At 43.6% G+C, this 22189-nt stretch overlaps 1 protein-coding gene across 2 annotated transcripts in view; it reads right to left on the bottom strand.

Annotated features, from left to right (window-relative positions):
- The window catches only part of LOC147891430 (Peptidase family M48 family protein), a 105127-nt gene that overhangs the window by 77357 nt on the left and 5581 nt on the right, over window positions 1–22189 (bottom strand). For both annotated transcript variants that reach the window (XM_087389447.1, XM_087389446.1), the window contains 3 exons: window positions 14738–14795; window positions 14451–14518; window positions 11446–11625 (listed from right to left, as the gene is read on the bottom strand). In XM_087389447.1, the coding sequence (XP_087245573.1) occupies window positions 11446–11625; window positions 14451–14518; window positions 14738–14795 (306 nt within the window). The remainder of the gene's footprint in view (window positions 1–11445; window positions 11626–14450; window positions 14519–14737; window positions 14796–22189) is intronic.

A 22189-nucleotide genomic window follows, 5' to 3' on the forward strand; every position in this document is an offset into this window, starting at 1 on the left:
GAGTGTACTTTGGGGCTTTTGAGCTTTGCAGTGACCTTGCCTAGTACAGGCGCATTTTGGGGCTTCTATGTCACATTTGCAGGAAGATTGCAAGAAAATTTGCAGATTTGGAGCACATAGTGTCACATTTGATCAGATTGCAATGACATTTTGCTGCCTTGGTCCAAAATTTGGAGTTTTTCCATGACATTGGCAAGAAAATGCAGCAAATTCGGTCACATTTGACTGTATTCCTACGAGTTTGGAGGGGTTCTCCCTTTTTCTCAGAGGGTTCTAAAGGATTGAGATGGCACTATCAGCCCCAATCCTTTCTTTTTGGCTTTTGAGCTTTTCATGCATTGCATGGTGTATCCCATATGGAGCTTGCTCTAACGATTTTCTTTAATACTTAATAGAAATCTCTTTTTGCAACAAAAAAATTGGTCACATTTGCAAATTTGCAGCTTATTTTGGGGCTTTTTCACATTTTCCCTCTTTTTCATATTTTTGCCCTTTCAAATTTTGGGGCTTTTTTAGATCAGATTTTTGCAGTGATCTCAACTCGGTTCAGACTGATTTGGGATTTATTCGCATTTGCCCTTTAATTTGGTACCCTGTCACTTCTAGTCCATCTACCACTGCTCCCTTCTAGTTCATCCTGTTCAACTACCACTGCCACTTCTGATTCATCTAACACCACTCCCGTAGTGCTTTCCACACCTGAACAGATTCGTTCAGATCAGTGAGATGCACAGGCACATGCACTGATTGCTATGAATAGCAAAAGGGAGGTTATACCTCACATTCGGTCTTGCAAGACAGCCAAGGGTGAGTGTGATATTTTGGAACCTCTATCAAATTTGGAATGAGGCCAGGGTTGCCTATTTTTGTGCAGGCAGCTCGTGTTGGGGTAAGTATGATCAAGGGCTTGCTCTATGGTGCATGTGTGCATCTAGGGGAGTCACATGTGTGTTTGTGTGTGTTGTAAAGGCACATCAAGTGCTATGATGTGTCTAGTGGGTGTCCACTGATGTAGGGATTGATTCCCACTGAGATTGAGGAGATGATTGTGGAGCCTTGGTCAGAGGTCATCAGTGATGTCAGTGATCATGTAAGAGGTGCCTACATATGGACCTCACCTTTCTTCATTCCAATAAGCAAGAATTCTCATTTTGTGTTCACTTCATGCTTTCCCTTCAGTTCTCCATCATGGTATCAGAGCACTATGATCCTCCTTGAGCCCATATGTGCCACATCATCTTCTTCTTCTCCATCTTCTTCTTCTTCTTCATCTTCACCATTTCTTCCCAAAACTTGCTAGAGCTTGTTCTCCCTCGTTTTTTCGCCATTCTCCAAATCTTCTGAGCTGGAGATACCCTTCGTATGGGCGAACTTTCACCTGCAAGGAATTGAAGAAAGATCGTCGCTGCTGGTCGCCATTCCCCGAAGATCGTCGAAACTCCCTTTCACGTATTCTTTGTTTCTGCTCCACCCTTCTCTAATTCCTTTTAGGGGAAGCTTCTCCATACCTTGGGCTATCTTGTGTTGCAATTTGAGCAGCAATGGCTGTATATTCGAGGATAACAGAGCCAAAAACCAGTCGATTTTGACGACGTTCCAGCCAGCAACATCGCGCGAAATTTTGCCTGACCTCTGCACCAGAAATTCGCCCATATGTGAGCTTTCATTTGAGCCAGAAAGCCCTGTTTTCTTTGCTTTGAAGAAGGAGATACAAGCCCTCCAGGCCTCTGTTTTGGACAGTTTTTGACAAGGTTGTGAGTTTGATGCTACATTAGATGCTACTTTAGCATTTCTAATGTTTTAAAGTGTTGAATAGCATCAGTACAACTGTGGCTACAGCTTTGCTTTAAGATGCTATACCTGGATTTGCTTGAAATACTTTCATTTAGTCACCTCTATGAAGCATGCAAGTGAAAGCATCATTGATTTGTAGTATGGAATTTGGTTACAAGCCTTTGCTACTCTAAATGCTTGTATTTTGAAGCTCTTCAATTTTTTCTAGCCTTGTAAGAGAGTAGACACTGCCCATTCTGGGTAGACCCTCTCATGGCTACCATCTTGAATATAGATAAGTTCAATGGTAAAGGCTTTCACACATGGCAGATGAAGGTTAAGTTTGCATTAATGAGGGAAAACCTCTGGGGGCTTGTCAAACCGGCTTCAACTTCTTCTTCAACAACCTCTAATGCTGGAGAATCCTCAGCTCCGACACGCCCGGCAAGAGATCCTGCTAGAGAGGAGAAAGCCTATGGCATCATTGCTCTTGCCTTAGGAGATGACTATATTGATCACATCTTTGATTTAGAGTCTCCTTCAGAAGCTTGGCAGAAGCTTGACATTATTTTTGGTGCTAGCTCTCACATCTCAAAATTGTCACTTAAGATTGCTTTCTTTGAATTGAAGATGGTTAGTGACACTCCTTTGGCTGCTCATGTCAATCATATGCGGAGTCTCAGGACTCAACTTGCTTCTATCAACTCTCCAATCACGACAGATGATGCAATGGCAGTGTTGCTCAAAAGTATGCCTGAAGATTATAATCATGTTGTTACCACTTTGAAAAATCTTCCTAATCCTAATCTTGAAGGTCTTATTTCTACTCTTCAAGAAGAAGAAAGGCACATGGAACTCCGGAGAGGCAATGACACAGCATACCAAAGGGCAATGACACAGCCTATGCCATAAAAATTCAAAAGGGCAAGTTTTCACCTTGCAAACATTGTCGGAAGACTAATCACCTCTCAAAAGATTGCTTCAAGATCAATCCATTGTGGCAAAAACAATCACCATGAAAAGTATTGTAGAGCCAAAAAGGAAGAAGCTACAAAGTCAGAAACTGCCAATCTACTATCATTTGATGAGTCTCCACATGATGAAGACTATGCTTTTTAGGCACTTTGTCTTTTTTGTTTATCATCACTTGGTCAAAATTTTGAGGTTCTCTGCCTGGAGTAGTACTCCAAAAAGAATATGTTATGTAAATCACCTTTGGTCACCATATGATGTAGACCATGTGATATGTGTTTTGACTATCCCATTTCTGTAAAACTCACACCCTTGGGAACCCTTGCTAGCATGAGATCCTAGCCATAGATTAATCCTTGACCACCATGAGATGGCATGAGAAACTATGAGACTAGATGAATCCTTGACACTGCAAGAGGCAATCCCTTGAGGGGGGTTTGTTGGGGTAAGTATGATCAAGGGCTTGCTCTATGGTGCATGTGTGCATCTAGGGGAGTCACATGTGTGTTTGTGTGTGTTGTAAAGGCACATCAAGTGCTATGATGTGTCTAGTGTGTGACCTAAGTGATGATGTAAGACAAAGGGAATCCCACTGATGTAGGGATTGATTCCGACTGATTGAGGAGATGATTGTGGAGCCTTGGTCAGAGGTCATCAGTGATGTCAATGATCATGTAAGAGGTGCCTACATATGGACCTCACCTTTCTTCATTCCAATAAGCAAGAATTCTCATTTTGTGTTCACTTCATGCTTTCCCTTCAGTTCTCCATCAGCTCAATGGTGTTAAGATGAATGAAGGGGACAGCATGGATGCCTACCTCACACACATTAAGGATTATAGAGAGCAGCTCATCAACGTTGATGAGATTGTCCCAAATTCACAGGTAGTGTCTACGACACTTGATGGAATACCTAACTCATACCAGGGATTTGCTATGACATTGAGGCTAGTGGCCATGGGTAACCCCAGCCACTATGCTTTTGATCAGCTTGATCCCCTACTCTAGCAAGAGGAGCAAAGTCGTTAAAGCAAAAACCGGACTGCCTCTACTCATGCAAATCAGGCCTTTGCTACCCAATTACAAGGGCAAAGGCACAGGGGGGGAAATTTACAGCAAGCCAAAACCTTCAATTAGTACCTCATCATCATCTTCTCTTGCTAAGGTGAAGAAGAAGAAGAGTTGTGATTATTGTAGGAAGCCCGTCATGACATCTTTGAATGTCGGAAGTGCATTGCTTAGGAGAAGAAAAAACAGCAAACCTGCCATGACTCACACATTCTCATGCTGCCCATGATCACCCTCATGAGGCATCAAACTTGGCTCAAGACACGTGGGCATTTGTTGTGACGACATGCCACTACAATCCGAAGATGCATGCTTTAGCTTTATCTATTTCAGATTCTAAGTCAGCCTGGTATTTTGACAATGGGGCTTCTAAACACCTTACCCACTGCTTCTCTATTTCAGTCCTTGAGTGATGCTCCACACGGGGGCATTGTCACTTGGGCAAACGTTGCAGCCTGGTATTTTGACAGCGGGCTTTTAAGCAAATTACCCACTGCAGATCTCTATTTCAGTCCTTGAGTGATGCTCCACAGGGGAGCATTGTCAGATGTGCAAACATTGCAGCTTATCGTGTGAAAGGGATTGGTACATGCTTGTCACAGGGCCAGATATGGACAAAATTGCAGATTTCAAAGCTGATTTGAAGAAATCATTTCCAATGACAGACATGGGCCGGTTGCACTATTATTTGGGCATCTAGTTTGCATATGTTAAGGGGGATAAAACAATGAGTCAGTCCAAGTACATTGGACAGCTCTTAGACCGCTTCCAGCTTGAAGATTGCAAGCTAGTTTCTACATCATTGGAGCATGGCTTTCGTTTCTCCTCCTCAAACGGGAGTGCAGCATTTGATGCCACCCTCTATCAGTAAGCTGTGGGCTGCCTTATTTATTTTATGTCGTACCCAGCCTGATCTCTAGTATGCTGTCTCCCAGTTGAGCAGATACATGCACATGCCTTGTACTCAGCATTGGCAAGCACTGAAGCGGGTCTTTTGTTACTTGAAGGCCACACGAAATTTGGGACTGTTCTTTGGTAATGAGTCTCCACTGGTCTTGCATTCTTGCACAAACAGTGACGGAATAGGTTGTTATGACACCAGAATGTCTTACCGTGGTAACAGTTTCATGCTTGGATCTTCATGCATTTCATGGTCCAACAAGAAGCAGCCTACAGTTGCTACTTTCAGTTGTGAAGCTGAGTACAGGGCAGCCTTCACCGTCACTGTAGAATGTGTTTGACTTCGTAAGTTACTTGCAGATCTTCATGTCAGCCAGGACACTTCTACTCCCATCTACACTGACAGCCAGAGTGCTTTGGCTATTGAGAGAAACCCAATGTTTCATGCGCGCACAAAGCACATTGAGGTTCATTATCATTATGTTCGAGAGTGATTGTTAGCTAGAGACATAGAGTTGTCCTATGTTCCCGCGGAGGACAACTTAGCAGATCTCTTCACAAAGGCTCTACCACAGCCCAAGTTTGAGGCTTTTCGACATGCCTTACACTTGGCACGATTTGTTACGTGATGTTGATCTCCCTGTACTGTCATAGGGGTTGCTATATCCATCTTTGATGAATATGCGCAACCATGATATAGTTTACAGGTATACTTGAGATATATCCAGGATACTTCAACCATACCAAGGGGGCGGGGGGGATTTGTTAGCACTTAGCCCTAGTATGGCCTTGTAGGCTAGTCTTAGGACTTAGTCAACCCTTAGGTTGACTTTGAGACCATATAGGCCACCCGTTTGTACTTTTTCATTATCCATTTCCAAGTACTTCGTGTTCCTTCACCTTGTTGTTTGCTCCCTTTCACTCCACTCCGATTCCATTGCTTCCGGCATCCAACACAACTAACTTATGAAGCCAAAGACACTCTATGGTGGTTGTGAAGCCCTATACTCAGCTTTACAACTCAAAGTAGCAATTGTAGACTACTTCTTGTTGAACCAAGAAATGCATGAAGAGCCAAGCATAAAATAGTCGCCACTGTGAGACACCGTCATATCCTAACAACCTGCCAAATCCCTCCCCGCCGTGAATGCATGCAAATCCATTAAGAGTGGTCGCTATAGAACAGCCCGAAATGTTACGCGGCCTTCAAGTAACGGAAGACTCGCTTCAATGCATGCGCCTGCTTAACTGAAAAATGCCATATTGCGAATCATGCCGAGTATGACATAAGTAAATAAGGCAATCTACAGCCTGCTGATAACATCTGGCATCAAATTGGGCACTTACATCTTCGGAGGAGAAACGGAAGCCAGGTTCCAATGGAAAAGAAAACGGCTTGCAATCCTCGAATTGGAAGCACTGCAAGAGCTATCCAATGTATTTGGATTAACTCATCATTATGCCCCCTCAACATTAGCAAACTGGATGCCCAAATAGTAGTGCAACCTGCCCATATCTGACATCGCAAATTTACAAATCTGCAAATTTCTACGTGTCTTACCCAATGATAAGCATGTCATCCACATAAAGAATCAAAATAAAAAATTCTAATTCACTCTTCTGGACATAAAGAGTGTAACGATGTCCTGAAACCAAGGCATAGCGAAAAAGAATGTATCTTGTTGGCATACGTTAGTTTCAGGACCTGCAATTTCAAATCCAGACCTCTTCCATTAAATCGCCATGAAGGAAAGCAGTCTTAATGTCCATCTGATGGACCTCCCAATGCGTGTGAGGTGCAAGAGCAATAACACAACGAATGGTTGTAATGCGTGAAGTGGGAGCAAATGTCTCCTCAAGGTCAATGCCATGTTGTTAGGCATAGCCTTTCGCAACAAGATAGGCATTTTAGCAATCAACATTGCCATCAACTTTCCACTTCAATTTGTAGATCCACTTAGTGCCTATGGCACACTTTGCCTGCTAGCAAGTCACACAATTCCCATGTTCCATTTGCATGAATGGAATCAAGTTTAGCTTTCATGGCATCCATCCATTCTCTGCTATCAAACACATCCTTATCGCAAAGAGGTTCCTCGTTACAAGCAGTAGCAATCAAAGCAAAATGAAGCAAATTGTCCTGGATTTGTTTTTGTGCGCCGTTGGTTCAAGCAGCCAAGGGCTCAGCTTCCTTGCTGTCCTGTAGAGTATCTAAGAGCCACCTTGGAACTCTTTTTTGCTGTCCAATGATAGCCTGCTCCGGATCAACTGCCATACTTGATTGCAGTTACTATAGGGTTTGTCTTCAATACAAACAATGAATTGGAAATTGAACATACAAACTATCTCATGGATGATGTGAAATTAGTGTTAGTGGCTCAGAAAGTTATATGCATATTTAACCTTCTAGCATTGAGGAAACATATGGACTTTTGAATAAGTTATTATTTTTTGTGCCTAAAATGTTTATTGTTTTTTATTGCTCGCTTTTTTTGGCTCGCTCGCTTTTTGTCGCTCGCCTTTTGGTAATCCTCGAGAACAAGAAGATGAGTACATTAGAAAGGAACCTTGCAAATTTTGTGGTTTAACTGTACATACTATGGAGAATTGTCACTTAAGAAAGCTATTCCTTGATATGCTTGCCAAGAGACAAGCCCAAGAAAAGAAGAGGAATGATTCCCACTACAACTCCAAAGAGAAAGAACCATATCATGTGAAGAAGGGCTACATCAACAACAAAGCATATCTTGCTGAAGGAAGAACTCCATCAACAAATGAAGAATCAAACTTTGTGGTAGAAGATAAAGACTATGACTTTTGAGCACTTTGTCTTTGGAACTTTATTTATCATCACTTGGTCAATTTTTGAGGTTCTCTGTCAAGAATAGTACTCCAAAAAGAATGTTATGTGTTTTGTCTTTTGTAAATCACCTCTGGTCACCATATGAAGTAGGCCATGTGATATGTGTTTGCTCCCATGGTACCTCTTGCAGACATGAGAAACTAAGTCCACACAAGGACCTAAGATTCATCCTTGTACATGCAAGGGAGATAACCATTTTGGGGGGGTCTATCCCATTTTTGTAAACCTTGACCTTTGGGCACCTTTATTAGCATGAGATCCTAGCCATAGATTTATCCTTGACCACCATGAGATCGCATGAGAAACTATGTGACTAGATGTATCCTTGACATAGCATGAGACAAACCCTTGAGGGGGGTTATGTTGGGATGTGTGTGATCAAGGGCTTGCTAGGTGCATATGTGCATCCACTAGCAGTCATATGGTTGTGTGTGTGTGTGTGTAGAAGAGGCACACTTGGTGCCATAGGCCATGACACAGGTGACGCCCCCACATGGGGTGGTGCCTATGATTGTGGAGTTCCTATGATTTAGGAGTTACCTCTTAATGTAGGAGAGGTGGCATTGATATAGGACACCCTCTCTCCACTTCTATAAAAGAGGGACATCCCTCTCACAATGAATAGAACACCCATTTGAATATCTCATGTGTTCTCACTCACCTCCATGATGAAGCTCACCTCTCTCCCCAAGTTCCAACATGAACTGGGTGGTCAATACCATCAAACCGGACAATATATACATTTTCGGGGACAACCCAGGGCATAGTACCTCTTATTGACTCCAAACACATTCATTTTAGAGGGACAACTCAAGGCTGAGAACCTTTATTGACCCAACACAAAAACACATAGCATCCCTGATCATCATCTACCACCTTAGAGAGGGATAGATCATGTAATATAGCAAATAAAGCTTGCTCCTCAGGTCCCGTACATGTGGCGTAAATATTCTCGAGCTTGTCCAGTGTCTCCTTGGCTGAAGTAGTGAGGTCAAGTTGATGAAGTAGATTATTAGCCAGCCTCACACCAATAAGCGCCGCTGCTTTGTCATTCTATTCATCCCAGACTGAGAGTTGTGCTGAGGGGTCTTCACCACGAGGACGAGGCTCCATAGTAGCAAACTAAGGGAACAAATTTCGCAGCAGCAAATGAAGAGCCAGCAAGCTGCAATGAATAACTAGTAAATAGAGGGGCTGGTCTAGGGCTCTGAAATGGATCAGCAGCCTTCACAAATGCAAGGCGGTTGAAGAAAGGCTTGAATAAACGTGTCCAGCGGCTGGTCAGTAACCTTAGAGGCTTCAAAATGGAAACCCTAATGAAAACACAGCAAGGAAATGCTCAAAATGCAAAACTGAGTGCTGCAACAGGTCCAAACTCTTCAAAACGGCTTACCAAGGCACTCCGAATGCAAAAGCAGGTTGCCCATGTGAAAGGCGGCTCCCTAGAACAGCTTCAAATGCTGTAGCAGGTCTCTGATGCAGAAAACGGCTGATATAGATGTCCTAGAGGCCTAAAAAAGCTCCAAATGTAGGCAGTTATGCAGCAGCAACTCCAAAACAATTCGCAAATGCAAGAGCAGCTCCAAAACTGGTCAAAAATGCCTCCAAAAGTGACGAAAATCTGCAATAAATGCTCACTGAAGGTCAACTTCTGCTGCAACAGCCTGCAAACCCTAAAAACGGGGATGAAACAGCTCCAAAATGGCTCGAATTTCTACACGTGCAGGTGTCTCTTGGAAGGTAAGCTGTGGAGAGGTTAGGCGGGCAGAAAGGGGTGCAAGAAGCTGCAAAAGAGAGGCGAAGTGAGGGCAGCAATGAAGGTGAGCTGTGGAGGTAGTAGGCAGGCTGGAAACGGAGGCAGAACTGAGGCGGCTGTGCAGAAGTAGGAGGCAACTAGAGACGAATTGGGGTTAGGGTTAGGGCTAGGGTTAGGTCAGAGATGACATGGTAGGGTGAAAATGCTTTGATACCAAGTTAGAAACATGGGGTGTGTGTGCGTGTGTGTGTGTGTGTGTGTGTGTGTGAGAGAGAGAGAGAGAGAGAGCCTAGGGAGTGAAGAAGTGGTACACAAATGTAGGATCCATGAAGGCTTTCATTCATTCATCATCACTAAATGAGACAAGTGAAGTACAAGCTACACACTTATGGGATAAGTCCCATAGTGACATGTGGCACTCACACATGACTCACACAAGGACTAGTACTAGATCTCCTAGTACTACACACCAACACATCACATCAACACACTCTTTGGCTATGATATCTCCAACAAATACATGTGGATTTGATTCAAAATGCTCTCAGCCATGGATGTATATACATTGCAGCATGCTATATCCCCCAGCTGTTATTCCAAGATCTTCTCAGGAGGTGGGCAACGGATCACTCTTCGAGGACATCCAAAGATTTCTTCTTGGCGACTCCAATACCAAGATGAGGCACATCAGAGATAGAGATCCTAGGCTTTCGAGAGGATGCCATCTTGCTCCCACATCCATAAATGGTAGTATAGGACTTCAGATGCAGCTCAAAGGATACACATGCCAAATTCACAGTTATACATATGGAAGATACTAGAGATGCACCAGTTGAGATGATTATATACAATTGTCTGTTGCAATGGCCAAAATCAGATATATACACATGCTGCCCACATGGAAGTGGGCGTAGTGTAGTAGGCTGTCATGAGTTCCCTTGCCATCACCTCACCGATCTCCAACTTGAGAATACCCCTTATACCAAGAGCCGAGCATTCACACCTATCCTTAGATCTGACATTGCCTCAACCAATACAAACTGCTTCCACAATCATACCATGCCCTATTTAAGACCCTAAGCTCTACGTTGTCCCCAACTAATACATATCCGACCTGGAGGGCATCCCCCCCCCCCTCCCCACCCTACTAGCTTCCCATTCTTCACCACATCCGACCTTAAATAAGCTCAAAATTTTATAGTCTTTGAAGGGCTTATACTGACACTCTCTACGTTGTCCCCAGCCAGCCCATACCCAACCTGGCAGTCCCTTTCTCTACTAGCTCCAAACTCTTCTCACCATATCCATCTTTCAATAAGCCATCAAAAATTTATAGAATGGCACAGCCAAGGATCATGATTCATGAAGGCCTTCCAATAAAACTCTCAACCCATGGTTAGGGGATACTAGCTCCAATCCAGGCCAAGCCCTTCAATGAGGCTTTTTGGAAAGGCTTTCCCACTTTCTAGGCCATCAATATGATCGTTCCCATCCACAAGGCTGGGGACCCATGGACGCAAGCAACACCAACCCATCAAAATGAAGTACTTGACAGCCGAGGTTCATGGCTCAGCACTACAGATACACATCAATGAGAATGTAAGACTGCAAGCGTCCCAGAGACTAGTCAAGCAGGTTTCACATGACACTAGATAACATCTTCACCCTCAAAACTCTCATAGATAAGACTAGACACTAAAATAGAAAGCATTGGCTCATATGATAGAAACAAGTTTACATCATTCTTCCATGTTTCTTGCAACCAGTTTACTGTTTGATTTGAGCGGTCTGGGGATCATTGCCAGCTAAGCTGCAAAGGTACATTTTAACCCAGCTAATGTTCAACATCTATGATAAATTTCTATCCAATCCATCAGATTTTCTCCCACTATCCATACTTGCTTCAGCTTGGGGACATTGAATAGAAGATTCACACAATAACCTCCCTAGTAGTGGAAAGAGGTGTGTGGATTTTAGAAGTTTCTGGCAATGAGCAAAGCTACATTATTGCTGTTCTAAACACAACCAAAGATTCACAAACAAAAAAACTTCCCGTATCATGCAGTCACTCCTTCAGCCAAAAAGAAATCAGAGCAACAAACATAAACCTTACTTGTATTTCTGCCGGTATTAGAAGTTCTACAAGACCAGTGTGTAGAACAATAAAGGGTTTGCGTCCGTTCATTGCTAAAGTGTATGCATTGGGTGTGGGATTCTGCCGAATGTACAATTCTGGGGCCTCCAAATTCAGAATCCTTGCAGCCTCAATTAACAGGTTGTACAATTCAGGAAGCTGTTAACCATGCAACAATCTCATCAAAATCTTATAGAATTACCCTATGACATATATTCACCTTTGATAAGATAGAATACATCCAGTTTTTTAAAAAAAGATTTTGAAAAATGGAAGTGAGACAGAAAAGGAACAATGAGAGGGAGAGAGGCAAAGAGAGAAGTAAAGAAGGGGGGGGGGGGGGGGGGGGGGGGCGGAAAGCATGATGATAAAAAGAGACAAAGGAAACACAAAGGCTACTTAGTAAGCAAAGCATAAGCTGGCCTTTAGGTTTTGAAAGAATCCAAGGTAGCCCCAGTGCTTACTCCCACATGAGAGAGAGAGAGAGAGAGGGCGTTACAGTAAAGAATTTATTACAAACACAAGACAAATAGATACAAGGGTACAGCAGAAATAGGTTCTGCATCAAAGCAATTCATGACCTCAGACCAGATTGACATCCAAAAACGGTACAAACCTAAAGACCAGAAAGAAAGTGGGCTTTTGAAGCTTTCCATTTGGATTTTCATACTTGTGTCAATGAGCCTAACGCATCTAAAGCCAAAATTCCAAGATGTAATGACTAAACCAAACTAAACTTTCTTCATTACTTTTTGGGAATGAAAGGACTTTCAAAGGAAAAAATGATTGAATTTCTAAATTCAAATATGAAAGCACTCGACTTAAGGAAACGTATAAATCTTATTAACGATCCCTCAGTATTTAGCTATATTATAAATGTTTGAAATGATGTCATACATTCTTATGATATTTGCAGTTGTTGTTGCTGTTTCTCATATACCAACCTCTACAGTAAAACTGAAAACTGTTAAGGTATAACATACTGCAAAGACTACCGATTGCTATGCAATCAAGCTCACAATACCTCTTCCAAGTGAATTTAAATAAATTATACATGAAGCCTTCGAATTTTGGAAGGTCTAGGACAAATAATATCATTCTAACATCTATGAACTTCTAACATAGGTAAGCTTTGAACTCCTACCTGAAGAAAGCTGAATGAGCCTCATAAGATAATTAAAAATTTATCTAAGAGCAGCTCGAACAACTTCTTGCATCTTTGGCATTTACAAACTTTGTGCACTTTTGTTTTTTAAATCGCCATCTCAAGCAATACATTTTAACATAAAATTTTAAAAAATTAGAGCTCTTTTCCAACTATCAAAAGTTTGTATTTATCGTTTTCATATTTGTAACTAAAAGCTTATGAAATAAGCTTTCCACTTCATGGCTTCAAATCTCCGAAGTATAGAGTATAGTAAAATTAAAATTTTCAAGCAAGATTAATGTATGCTTCTTGTCAAACCCCAAAAAGATTATAGAACTTTGACTTGTATAAGTTAGTCAATATCCAACTTAAATCCGCTGGAACATCTGCAAAGCCCATCGGCCATCTCTAGTATGGTTTTGAAGCAACAACTGAAGCACTTCAAGAAATATATGATTTATCCCTTCGGATGAAGAAGAGAATTATCACTTCAAGAAATATGTAAGAGAAGTCTTGGTTTTTAAAGATTTTATAAAAAATTCCAAACTCCACAAAGACAACGTAATTTGACCCAGAGACATACTAAGTTTTAGTGTTCGAAATCAGATACTCTCAAACAAAGCATAGCTGTTTGCTGAAGAGCTAGCTTCTCCCAAGAGCGATTGCAGAAAAAAAATTGCAAGCAAAGACAAAATTAATCATACACAGTCATCCACATAATCAAAATTACAAAATACCTGCTGAAATTTAAAAAGAGACGATTCTTCCTTTGAACGGCAAGATCCACAATTATTGGAGACTCCCACACTCCATGTCATTTAAATTTGAACTCCTGATGATGTTTCTCTTTGAAGGAAAAGTTTATGGAAAAACAATGATTACGAAATTCAACCACAAATTCTAGCCGTACACTGCTCATAGTAAGACAAACCAACTACATAGGGTTCAGCAAAATATCCTTAGTTACATTGCTCATAGTATAAAACCAAATCCTCTTTTGTGACTAAGGTTAAAACAGCAAATTTGCGGATATGAAGGTGCTTGAAAGAAATTGATTTCTTTTGTACAGAACCATAAAAACTCAAGGAGAAAACTATGACAAAGATCTGCAATTAGAATCAGAAATCTCTTCAAAGGATAACACAGTGACATTGCATGTACATCATCTGCCATCAATAAAACAAGCAAATATGATGTTCATGAATGTTTTGCAAGAATCTCTTTACCTGGTGCAAATGCATTTTCACACAAAGCCATGGTTTAAAAAGAGTCTTCAAAATAAACTCCTCTATCAGTGTCCACGGATACCCAACAGGATCCATGGGAACAACCAACATTTTGAGGATAGAAAAAAATAAGAATAGTTCCAGAGAATACATTTGAAGCTTCTGTCAAGACAAAGCATTAGCATATTGCAAAAAACACTACAAGCGTGCTAGGCCATACAGAACAGAACTTGAGCAGCCTTCAAGAAAATCTAAATGATGACCTTTGCAAATCGAAAAAAATAAGAATAGTTCCAGAGAATACATTTGAAGTTTCTGTCAAGCCAAAGCATTAGCATATTGCAAAAAATACTACAAGCATGCTAGGCCATACAGAACAAAACTTGAGCAGCGTTCAAGAAAATTCTAAATGACGACCTTTGCAATCCGATAGGATATATTTGATGCTGCTTTCCTAATCATTACAATGGGAGATGCTGAAGTATTTTCATTCACACAGAAGTTTTAAAACAAGCTGACAAAATCAAAATAACGGTTTTCCCGTATCAATATAATAAGCCGAGTTACCTGAACCTCACAAAAGAGAAAACAGTTAGAAGATGTAAAGTTACCTGATCCTCACTCACAAGTATAGAGGTTCCAATGTTTTCCAAAAGCATCACTTGCTCAGCAACTGGTCCTGTATTCAACAACCAGCCTCTCAAACTATTGTCGACAAACTTCACAACTGTGAGATCCCAACTGAAGAATTCAATATCCAATCTAATAGATTGACAGACTATTAAGCTTGAAATATATTGCCTTGAGTGTTACAAGCATGCTAATACGAAGACACATAAGTAAACCCTTACCTGTTTCTCTTTTGATCTGAGTAAGGTCCATAGACTAGAAGTCTTACCCAAGAGTAGCTTCCCGAGCTCATTTAATCCGGGAATAGATCTAAGAAGCATTGTGTTCTACATCAAAAACAAGGTCATAATACATAAGTTCTACAGGTTTGCTTTTACAAGATCATAATACGTAAGAAGTCTGCATTGAGAAAAGCTACATTTCACACAAAGCAGAGCGAGAAAAATAAGGATTTTATGTCATTGAAGTAAGCTATGTTGTAAGATTTTATAAAATATTTGGCTATAAAGGATTCGTCGGTTTCAAGGATTAAATGTAATGGAAAGGAGATCATCGAGACTCGTTTCTAGAAATTTTTGCCCAATGAGTTTGAAAGAACATTGATCAGAATTTGAAACAGACCTATTATGTCGTTAAGCTTATCTTTAACTAGATTTCAGATAGACTTCACATAAGGTCAAGCCTAGTTGCTCCCTAATTAATAAAAGAAAGGGACGAACATGTGCTTGCTGCACAAGGCACATACCAAGGAATAAGTGGCACCTATGGATAGCCCATAGAATGGCCTACAGACCACTAGTTATGGATTTCAAAGGAAGGCTTCATTGATCCACTAGAGTACACCCGAATCCACCTCCCACATTCGTGAGGATAACGATCGGACAGTTTCATGTCTCATCGGACCGACTCTGTATTACTAAACATGTCTGTGAGGGCACTTGTTTGTTGGGTAAAATGCATCGGTTCTCATATTCAAAACATGGGACTGTTGGTGCATCCAAGAAGTTGCACCTAGTGCATGGCCATGTATGCAGGCCGATGTGGACAGCATCACTTGTGGGCTATTTATACTTTATCACCTTTGTGGATGACTTCACCAGACATACTTTGGTTTATGCTTTGGAGTCCAAGTCCGCCGATCTCTTCTCTTGTTTCAAGCACTTTCTTGCTAGGACTGAAAATGAAAGTGAAAACATGCTCTTGACCCTCTGCACTGACAAGGGGGGTGAGTATATGTCACATGAATTTTCAGATTTCTTGGCAGCCTGGAGCAATTACATCGGTACATAGTGCCATACACTCCGCAACAAAATAGAGTCGCGGAGCAAAAAAATCGGACATTGATCGAAATGGCCAAATGCATGCATAAGTGGAAGTCTTTGCCCAATACGCGTTGGTGGGATGCCATTATGTGTGCCAACTATGTGCTCAATAGACCACCCACAAGGGCATTGAAGACCATCACTCCTTATGAAGCATGGACAAGCCGGAAGCATGTGATTTCACACATGTGGGTCTTCGACTTGGCATATGCACATGTTCCCTCTCCACTAAGGCATAAGCTGGAAGATCCTTGAGGCAGTCAACTGCATTTCCATAGGCTACAGCTCACAGATTAAAGGATACAGGTTTGTATCAGCCTAGCACAGGCAAGGTTACTGTCAGCAGAGACATGCTCTTTGCTGAGAATGCAGCTTTACCTTTGCTGGACTGCTAAAAACAGCCATCAGTCGTCAATGCATCTGATGTGTATGATTCCTCGCTGCCCCTCTTTCAATCAAACACAGTTTCAAATCAGATTTTGCAGGTTACGAATCCAAATGCCTCTAGCAGTTCACAGCCTCCTCAAGATGCCAATGTTCACCCTGATTTGCAGCCACTTGATGATCGTGCCATTGAACAAGCAGTTGTAGAGGAGAGGGCTGTCACTCAACAACAGAAAACAATTGCAAGGTGGCTCTTGGAGACTCCTAAGGACAGCAAGCAAGCTGAGCCCTTGGCTGCCCATACAAGAGGTGGTCAGATATAGATGCATGGCTATTGGAGATATCATGGCCAAAGAGTGTGTTGATGTGATGTGTTGGTGTGTAGTACTAGGAGATCTAGTACTACTGACTGTGTGAGTCATATGTGAGTGCCACGTGTCACTATGGGACTTATCCCATATGCACTTGGTGCAAGTGTGTGAGTGTGTAGCCTATAAGGCTTGTAATTCACTTCTCTCATTTAGTGATGATGAATGAATGAAATCCTTCATGGATTCTACATTTGTGTACCACTTCTTCACTCCCTAGCCTATCTCTCTCTCTCTCTCACTCACACCATGTTTCTAACATGGTATCAGAGCAAGTCAATCATGCCATAGCGCCCTGCCCTAACCCTAATTTTGCACAGCCTCTTCCCTCCTGCAACCGCCTCAGCTTTGCTTCATTCTACCTCCTCCTATCAATCTTCTCAGCCCATTTAGGTTTTCTGCCATAGCCGCCTCATTTCACCTCTCTTTCTTGCAGCCTTTTGCTTCAGTTTTGCTTCTCTACAGCCAGTCGCCTCCATTCCCTGCTAGCTGGCGCTTTCAAGTTTCACTTGCTTGCTGGTCGGCATTTTTCAAGAAACGCCTGCACACGAACCGTTTTGGAACTTCTCATCGCCAAAAATCAGGGTTTCCAGGCTGCTACAGTAGAAATCGACCACCAGTGGGCCTTGATTGTAGAATTTCGTGATCTTTTGGAGGTTTTTCGACCTAGTTTGGAGCTGCTACTGCAATTTCAAGCTGTTTTGATGCTACTGCAGCATAACCGCCTACATCAGACTCTGTGCATGACAGTGTTGGACCTCTGAGACAGAGACACAAGGCAGATTGGATATGGTTGTATGGAACTGTAATGGCACTCTCCGGTCTGATCCAAGCAGCTCTTCAGAGACATATACACATAGAGACATTCTTTTCTACCCCAAGACACATGAGATCCCAAAGAGAGGGTTGCCCAGTGACAGGGTACACCTGGGAGTCAGCTTATAGGAGAGAGCTGAGGAGAGATAGTGGGGCACGAGGTTCTAGAGGAGTGCCCATCCTCTGCAAAACATGCATGAGACCATTCGTATCTGTGGTACAAAGAGAGGAGCATGCATGCCGTATGTGGATACGAATGTAGCTGCCACATGCCCGACTGGTCTTCATTGCAGTATGCTACTTCCCCCAGACACGTCAGCATATACTCATGAGGCCACTACAGATGAACACAGCCCATTTGAGACGATAATTGATGACATCATAGAGCTCTCCAGGCAAAGAGACACCCTTCTTCTGGGGGACTTCAATGCAAGGACACGAGATAGGCAAGTGGGCCTACTAGATTTTGCATACGAGAGAGATCCCCACGTGGTCCCAGAGCTAGATGCAGTAGAGCTTAGGATCCTGAGACATTATGCCAATGCCTTGAGTAATGTGACAGCATAAGGGCAATTCTTACTTGAGTTGGGAGCAGTCCATGATCTCATCATCTACAATGGCCTTCAAAGATGACCATCATCTGGAGAGTTCACTTGTTTCCCACATGGAGGTGGGAAGAGCACAGTGGACTACCTATTGGGCCCCTTAGCCTTCGCTTCGGGGATACATTACTTCACAGTACCCCCTCCTCCACTCGGAGCTGACCACTCATATTTTAGCCTTTCGTATCTCAGTTACCATGCCAGTCACAGAGAAAGCTCCTGCCACACGTGCTCATACCCAGATCCACTTTGATCGTGCCCTCAACCCAGTATACATGAGTCACTTGGCCAGAGAGCTTCCGACTCTACTGGGAGATGATATAGACCTGGCCCACACCTCGGACACCCTTGCTTCAGTTGTACAGGATGCAGCCACCAAATCCTTCCCTACGTCCCAATCCACACAGACCCAAGATGGGAAGATGCCTCAAAACCCTTGCTTTGACGACGAGTGCAGAGAGGCACGAGCCCATCTTGCACAAGAGCGAGCCCTGGGTCATTTGATGCCATCTGAGGCTCACGAGATCTTCTGACGCCTAACAAGTCGTAAGAGACGGGCCTTCCTCACACACAGGATGGATGAGATCATCAGGTCATTTCGAGGCGGGGCTTCTCTCAAAAGGGAAGCCACCCATCCCCATCACTGATCCAGGAGTGTGGCACACCTATGCATGCTCATTATATGATGTCCCGATGCAAGCACCACCACACATGTCCCCTATGCCCACACCCACTACCTATCACTTATTTACCACACAGAATGTACGGGCTGCGCAGAACAACTCGAAAGCACAAGACCATGAGGGCTTATGACTGAACATTTTGCACATGGGCAGGAGGTCTTAGCCCCAGTTCTTGCACAAACGTTCAACCATGCTGAATGCCATGGATTTCCACCGGCTTGGAGCACCACTACTATCGTATCGATACACAAAGCAGGAGACCCCATGGACACTGGGAACTATCGTACCCTCATGATTGGCCACACACTGGCCAAGATTTATGGATCAGTATTAGAGAGGGAGATAAGCAGTCATACGGAGGCACAGGGGCAGCATGCACTAGGGCAGGCAGGATTCAAAAGGCAACACTCTACACTAGATCACATCTTCACTCTAAGGGCTATCATTGAGGAGGCGAGGTCCAGACACCAGAAAGTCTACACATGCTTCGTAGACTTTCAGAAGGCCTTTGACACGGTCCCACGTTCCCGCATGATTAGGAGACTACATGAGATGCAGATTCCAGAGACGTTAATCTGGGGGGTGATGAGCCTATATGAGTCAGTTAGAGGCAGAGTTCGTGCCCCAAGTGGTCTATCGGTTTGGGTCGAGCACGATCAAGGTGAAGCAGGGTTGCCCCCTCTCACCGACTCTCCGGACTTTACATCGATGAGATCACATCCTTCATCGACCGCGTAGGAGGCGAGGGATCATTATTGGCCGACCTCATGATACAGATATTGCTTTACATTGATGACATAGTCCTTATATCATCTTCTGCAGAAGGGTTGCAAAGACATTTGGAGGTCCTAGAGGTATTAACCTTGGGAAAACCAAGGTTATGGTGTTCAACACCTCATGGGCAGTGCTCCGCCAACTCAGCTTCACCTATCGTGGCGAGCCAGTGGAGATAGTAAAGTCCTACATGTATTTGGGAGCAGTCTTCATAGGACCCCTCCTCACGATAACCCATGCAGCCCAAACACAACTTACACAGGGATGGAGTGCTTTGGCGCTAGAGCGACAGTGCTTCCAGGCACACTTCCAAGATCCACCGACGAAGAGCTGGCTTTTCGATACACTGTATGCAATGCCCTTTAGGGATGCGATCTCTCGAAGGCAGTGGAAGAAATTTGAGCGGCTAAGGCGATCATGGGGTCCAGGATGATTCGATGTAAGCCCTAAGTCCCACATGAGATAGTACATACAGAGTTCGCCATGACATCTCTCCAGATCGATGCCATCTTTCAAATAGTGACTTTCATCCACGGAGTTTGGGACTTACCTCACTGGAGACTTCCGAGGCTGGTGTTGGACCTTCCAAACGACTAGCAATGGGTGGGGCAGACACATGGTATGCACGTATATCCATCTAGCTTGGCAAGCATGATATCCAAATGGATAGACTTCTTCACTTTCAGTACAACATGGACGCGTCTCCTAAGTCAATCCCTTGAGATGAGATCAAGCGTATCATATGGTTAGATCTCCTCCAGCTCCACACATCTCGGACTTAGGGAGAGGCCCAAGAGTTCCCCACCAAGATCCAGTTCTATCGCGACCACTTCCAGAAAGTGTCGGAGGAGGGACTCATCATCAGATCCATGTACCTCGAGGACAGAGAAGCCTCACATGCACTGAGGATTGCTATTGGACAGATACGATTTTCGTCCCATCAGCAGTTGAGGATTGAGGCAGGGAAAGCTTCAGGTATACTCAGAGAGCAGAGGATTTGCATGCTATGTACGCTAGGGGCGGTTGAGACAGAGGAGCATTTTCTTTGTATTTTGCCCAGCCTATTATGAGATACGGGGATGCTACCACTGTCTCTACTTGGAGGGGAGTGGCTTCGGTCCACTATCACGACTTATCCATTTCCATGACCAGGCCTGTATTGGGCTCTATCTGATGGAGACGTGCGGGCATAAGGAGACCCTACTGCGACAGATCAGAGAGCAACAGGAGGCAGCTATACCACAGGACATGGAGGTTGACAGGACACAGCGACGTGTCACAGACTTCTATACATATGAGTCAGCTCCACAACACAGTGGAGTAGAGGAGGAAGAGCTAGCTGATATGAGGGTAGCTTGGATCAGTACACGGTGCCACTGAGAGTGCCTAGAGCACATTCTATTGCGGTCCAACCTATAACAACTCTCCTCAGGGGCGACCGACACAGACGAGGAATTACCATGGACATAGCCCAGAGAGTTCAGAGATGGAGGAGACCATGTCCCCCACCACAGCGTGAGATGACTTGACAAACGCAGATACGAGATGTTTTCACAGCTCACCAGAGAGCCATCGATGTGCCGGGCTTCGGTTTCTGAGCCCCAATTCCGAGGTCGACTTGATTTAGCTTGTACTTGACTGGTGTTTGACTAATTTTGCTTTTGCTAGCATAGATTAGTACTCAGCAAGGGCCCTAGTGCGCCCTTTGCTCCAACCCCACTAAGGCTTGTATGAGTTTACTTTTTTTACAAACTTTGACCCATAGGCCCGTGAGGCCTCCCGCGGACGTTAATACATCTCTCTCTCTCTCTCTCTCTCTCTCTCTCTCTCTCTCTCTCTCTTCCTCGACTTCTTCCTCGGCTGATCCCTCTCAGAGCTCTATCACGCAGTTCTTTCAGCTAGATCACATGGACCCCCACGAGACGAGGCCTCGACATGACCGTGACCAGGAGCCTATGACCCGACAACTCAAACAGAGGGTCAACACGCAGATCACACTTGGGGACATCCCCTCCTTGTTTAGAGTCGGAGCCTGACCGACGGGGGTCACAGTAGCCTTGGTCAGAGGCAGAGCTACGACCAGGAGACGTGCCAGGACCGTACCTGTGAGTGGCTGACAGCACTCTATTGCCGACTTCATGCCTCCACTGCCTCATCCATCTTGATATATTGCTGCTGCCGATGATGATGATGATATTGATGACGATGCTGAGATTGATATATAGTCGACCATCGACATGACTATGTTGTACTTAGAACTTAGTACTGCCATTCTACATTTTTGCATCTTGCATTGGTATGTACGCTCGTTTAGTAGCTCCACTACCACAGCTTGTTGTATCAGGATTTTCACAGTCTCATAGACCCATCGGTCTTCCGAAGACTTTAATAAACTTTCTTTCTCTCTCTCTCTCTCTCTCTCTCTCTCTCTCTCTCTCTCTCTCTCTCTCTCTCACGCGCGCGCAAATGGGAAGAAAGAAAGGAGCTGAATGGAAATTGTGGACACAATGAAGCCTTTGGGAAAGGGGCAGTACACTTGTAAATCGGGATAGAGGGCCTACCCGCATTAGAGCACACTTTCTTGGGCTGACAAGCCTTGGGGTTGACCCTTGTATCTCTTCCCCTGAAAACGTGAAAAAAACATGCAGAAGGTTGCAAGCAATGGCAAGGCTTTAAAAAATTACAGAAGAGGTTGATGTAGATGTGGCTAATTTGGGAGATGCCTTGGAAGGTGATGTTGCTAGTGCAAGTGCACGGAGAGGATCCCGGAT

The sequence above is a fragment of the Dipteris shenzhenensis genome, chromosome 18 (assembly GCF_047967505.1).
Source record: "Dipteris shenzhenensis isolate YYH24624 ecotype China chromosome 18, Dip_SZ_1.0, whole genome shotgun sequence".
Taxonomy (NCBI): domain Eukaryota; kingdom Viridiplantae; phylum Streptophyta; class Polypodiopsida; order Gleicheniales; family Dipteridaceae; genus Dipteris; species Dipteris shenzhenensis.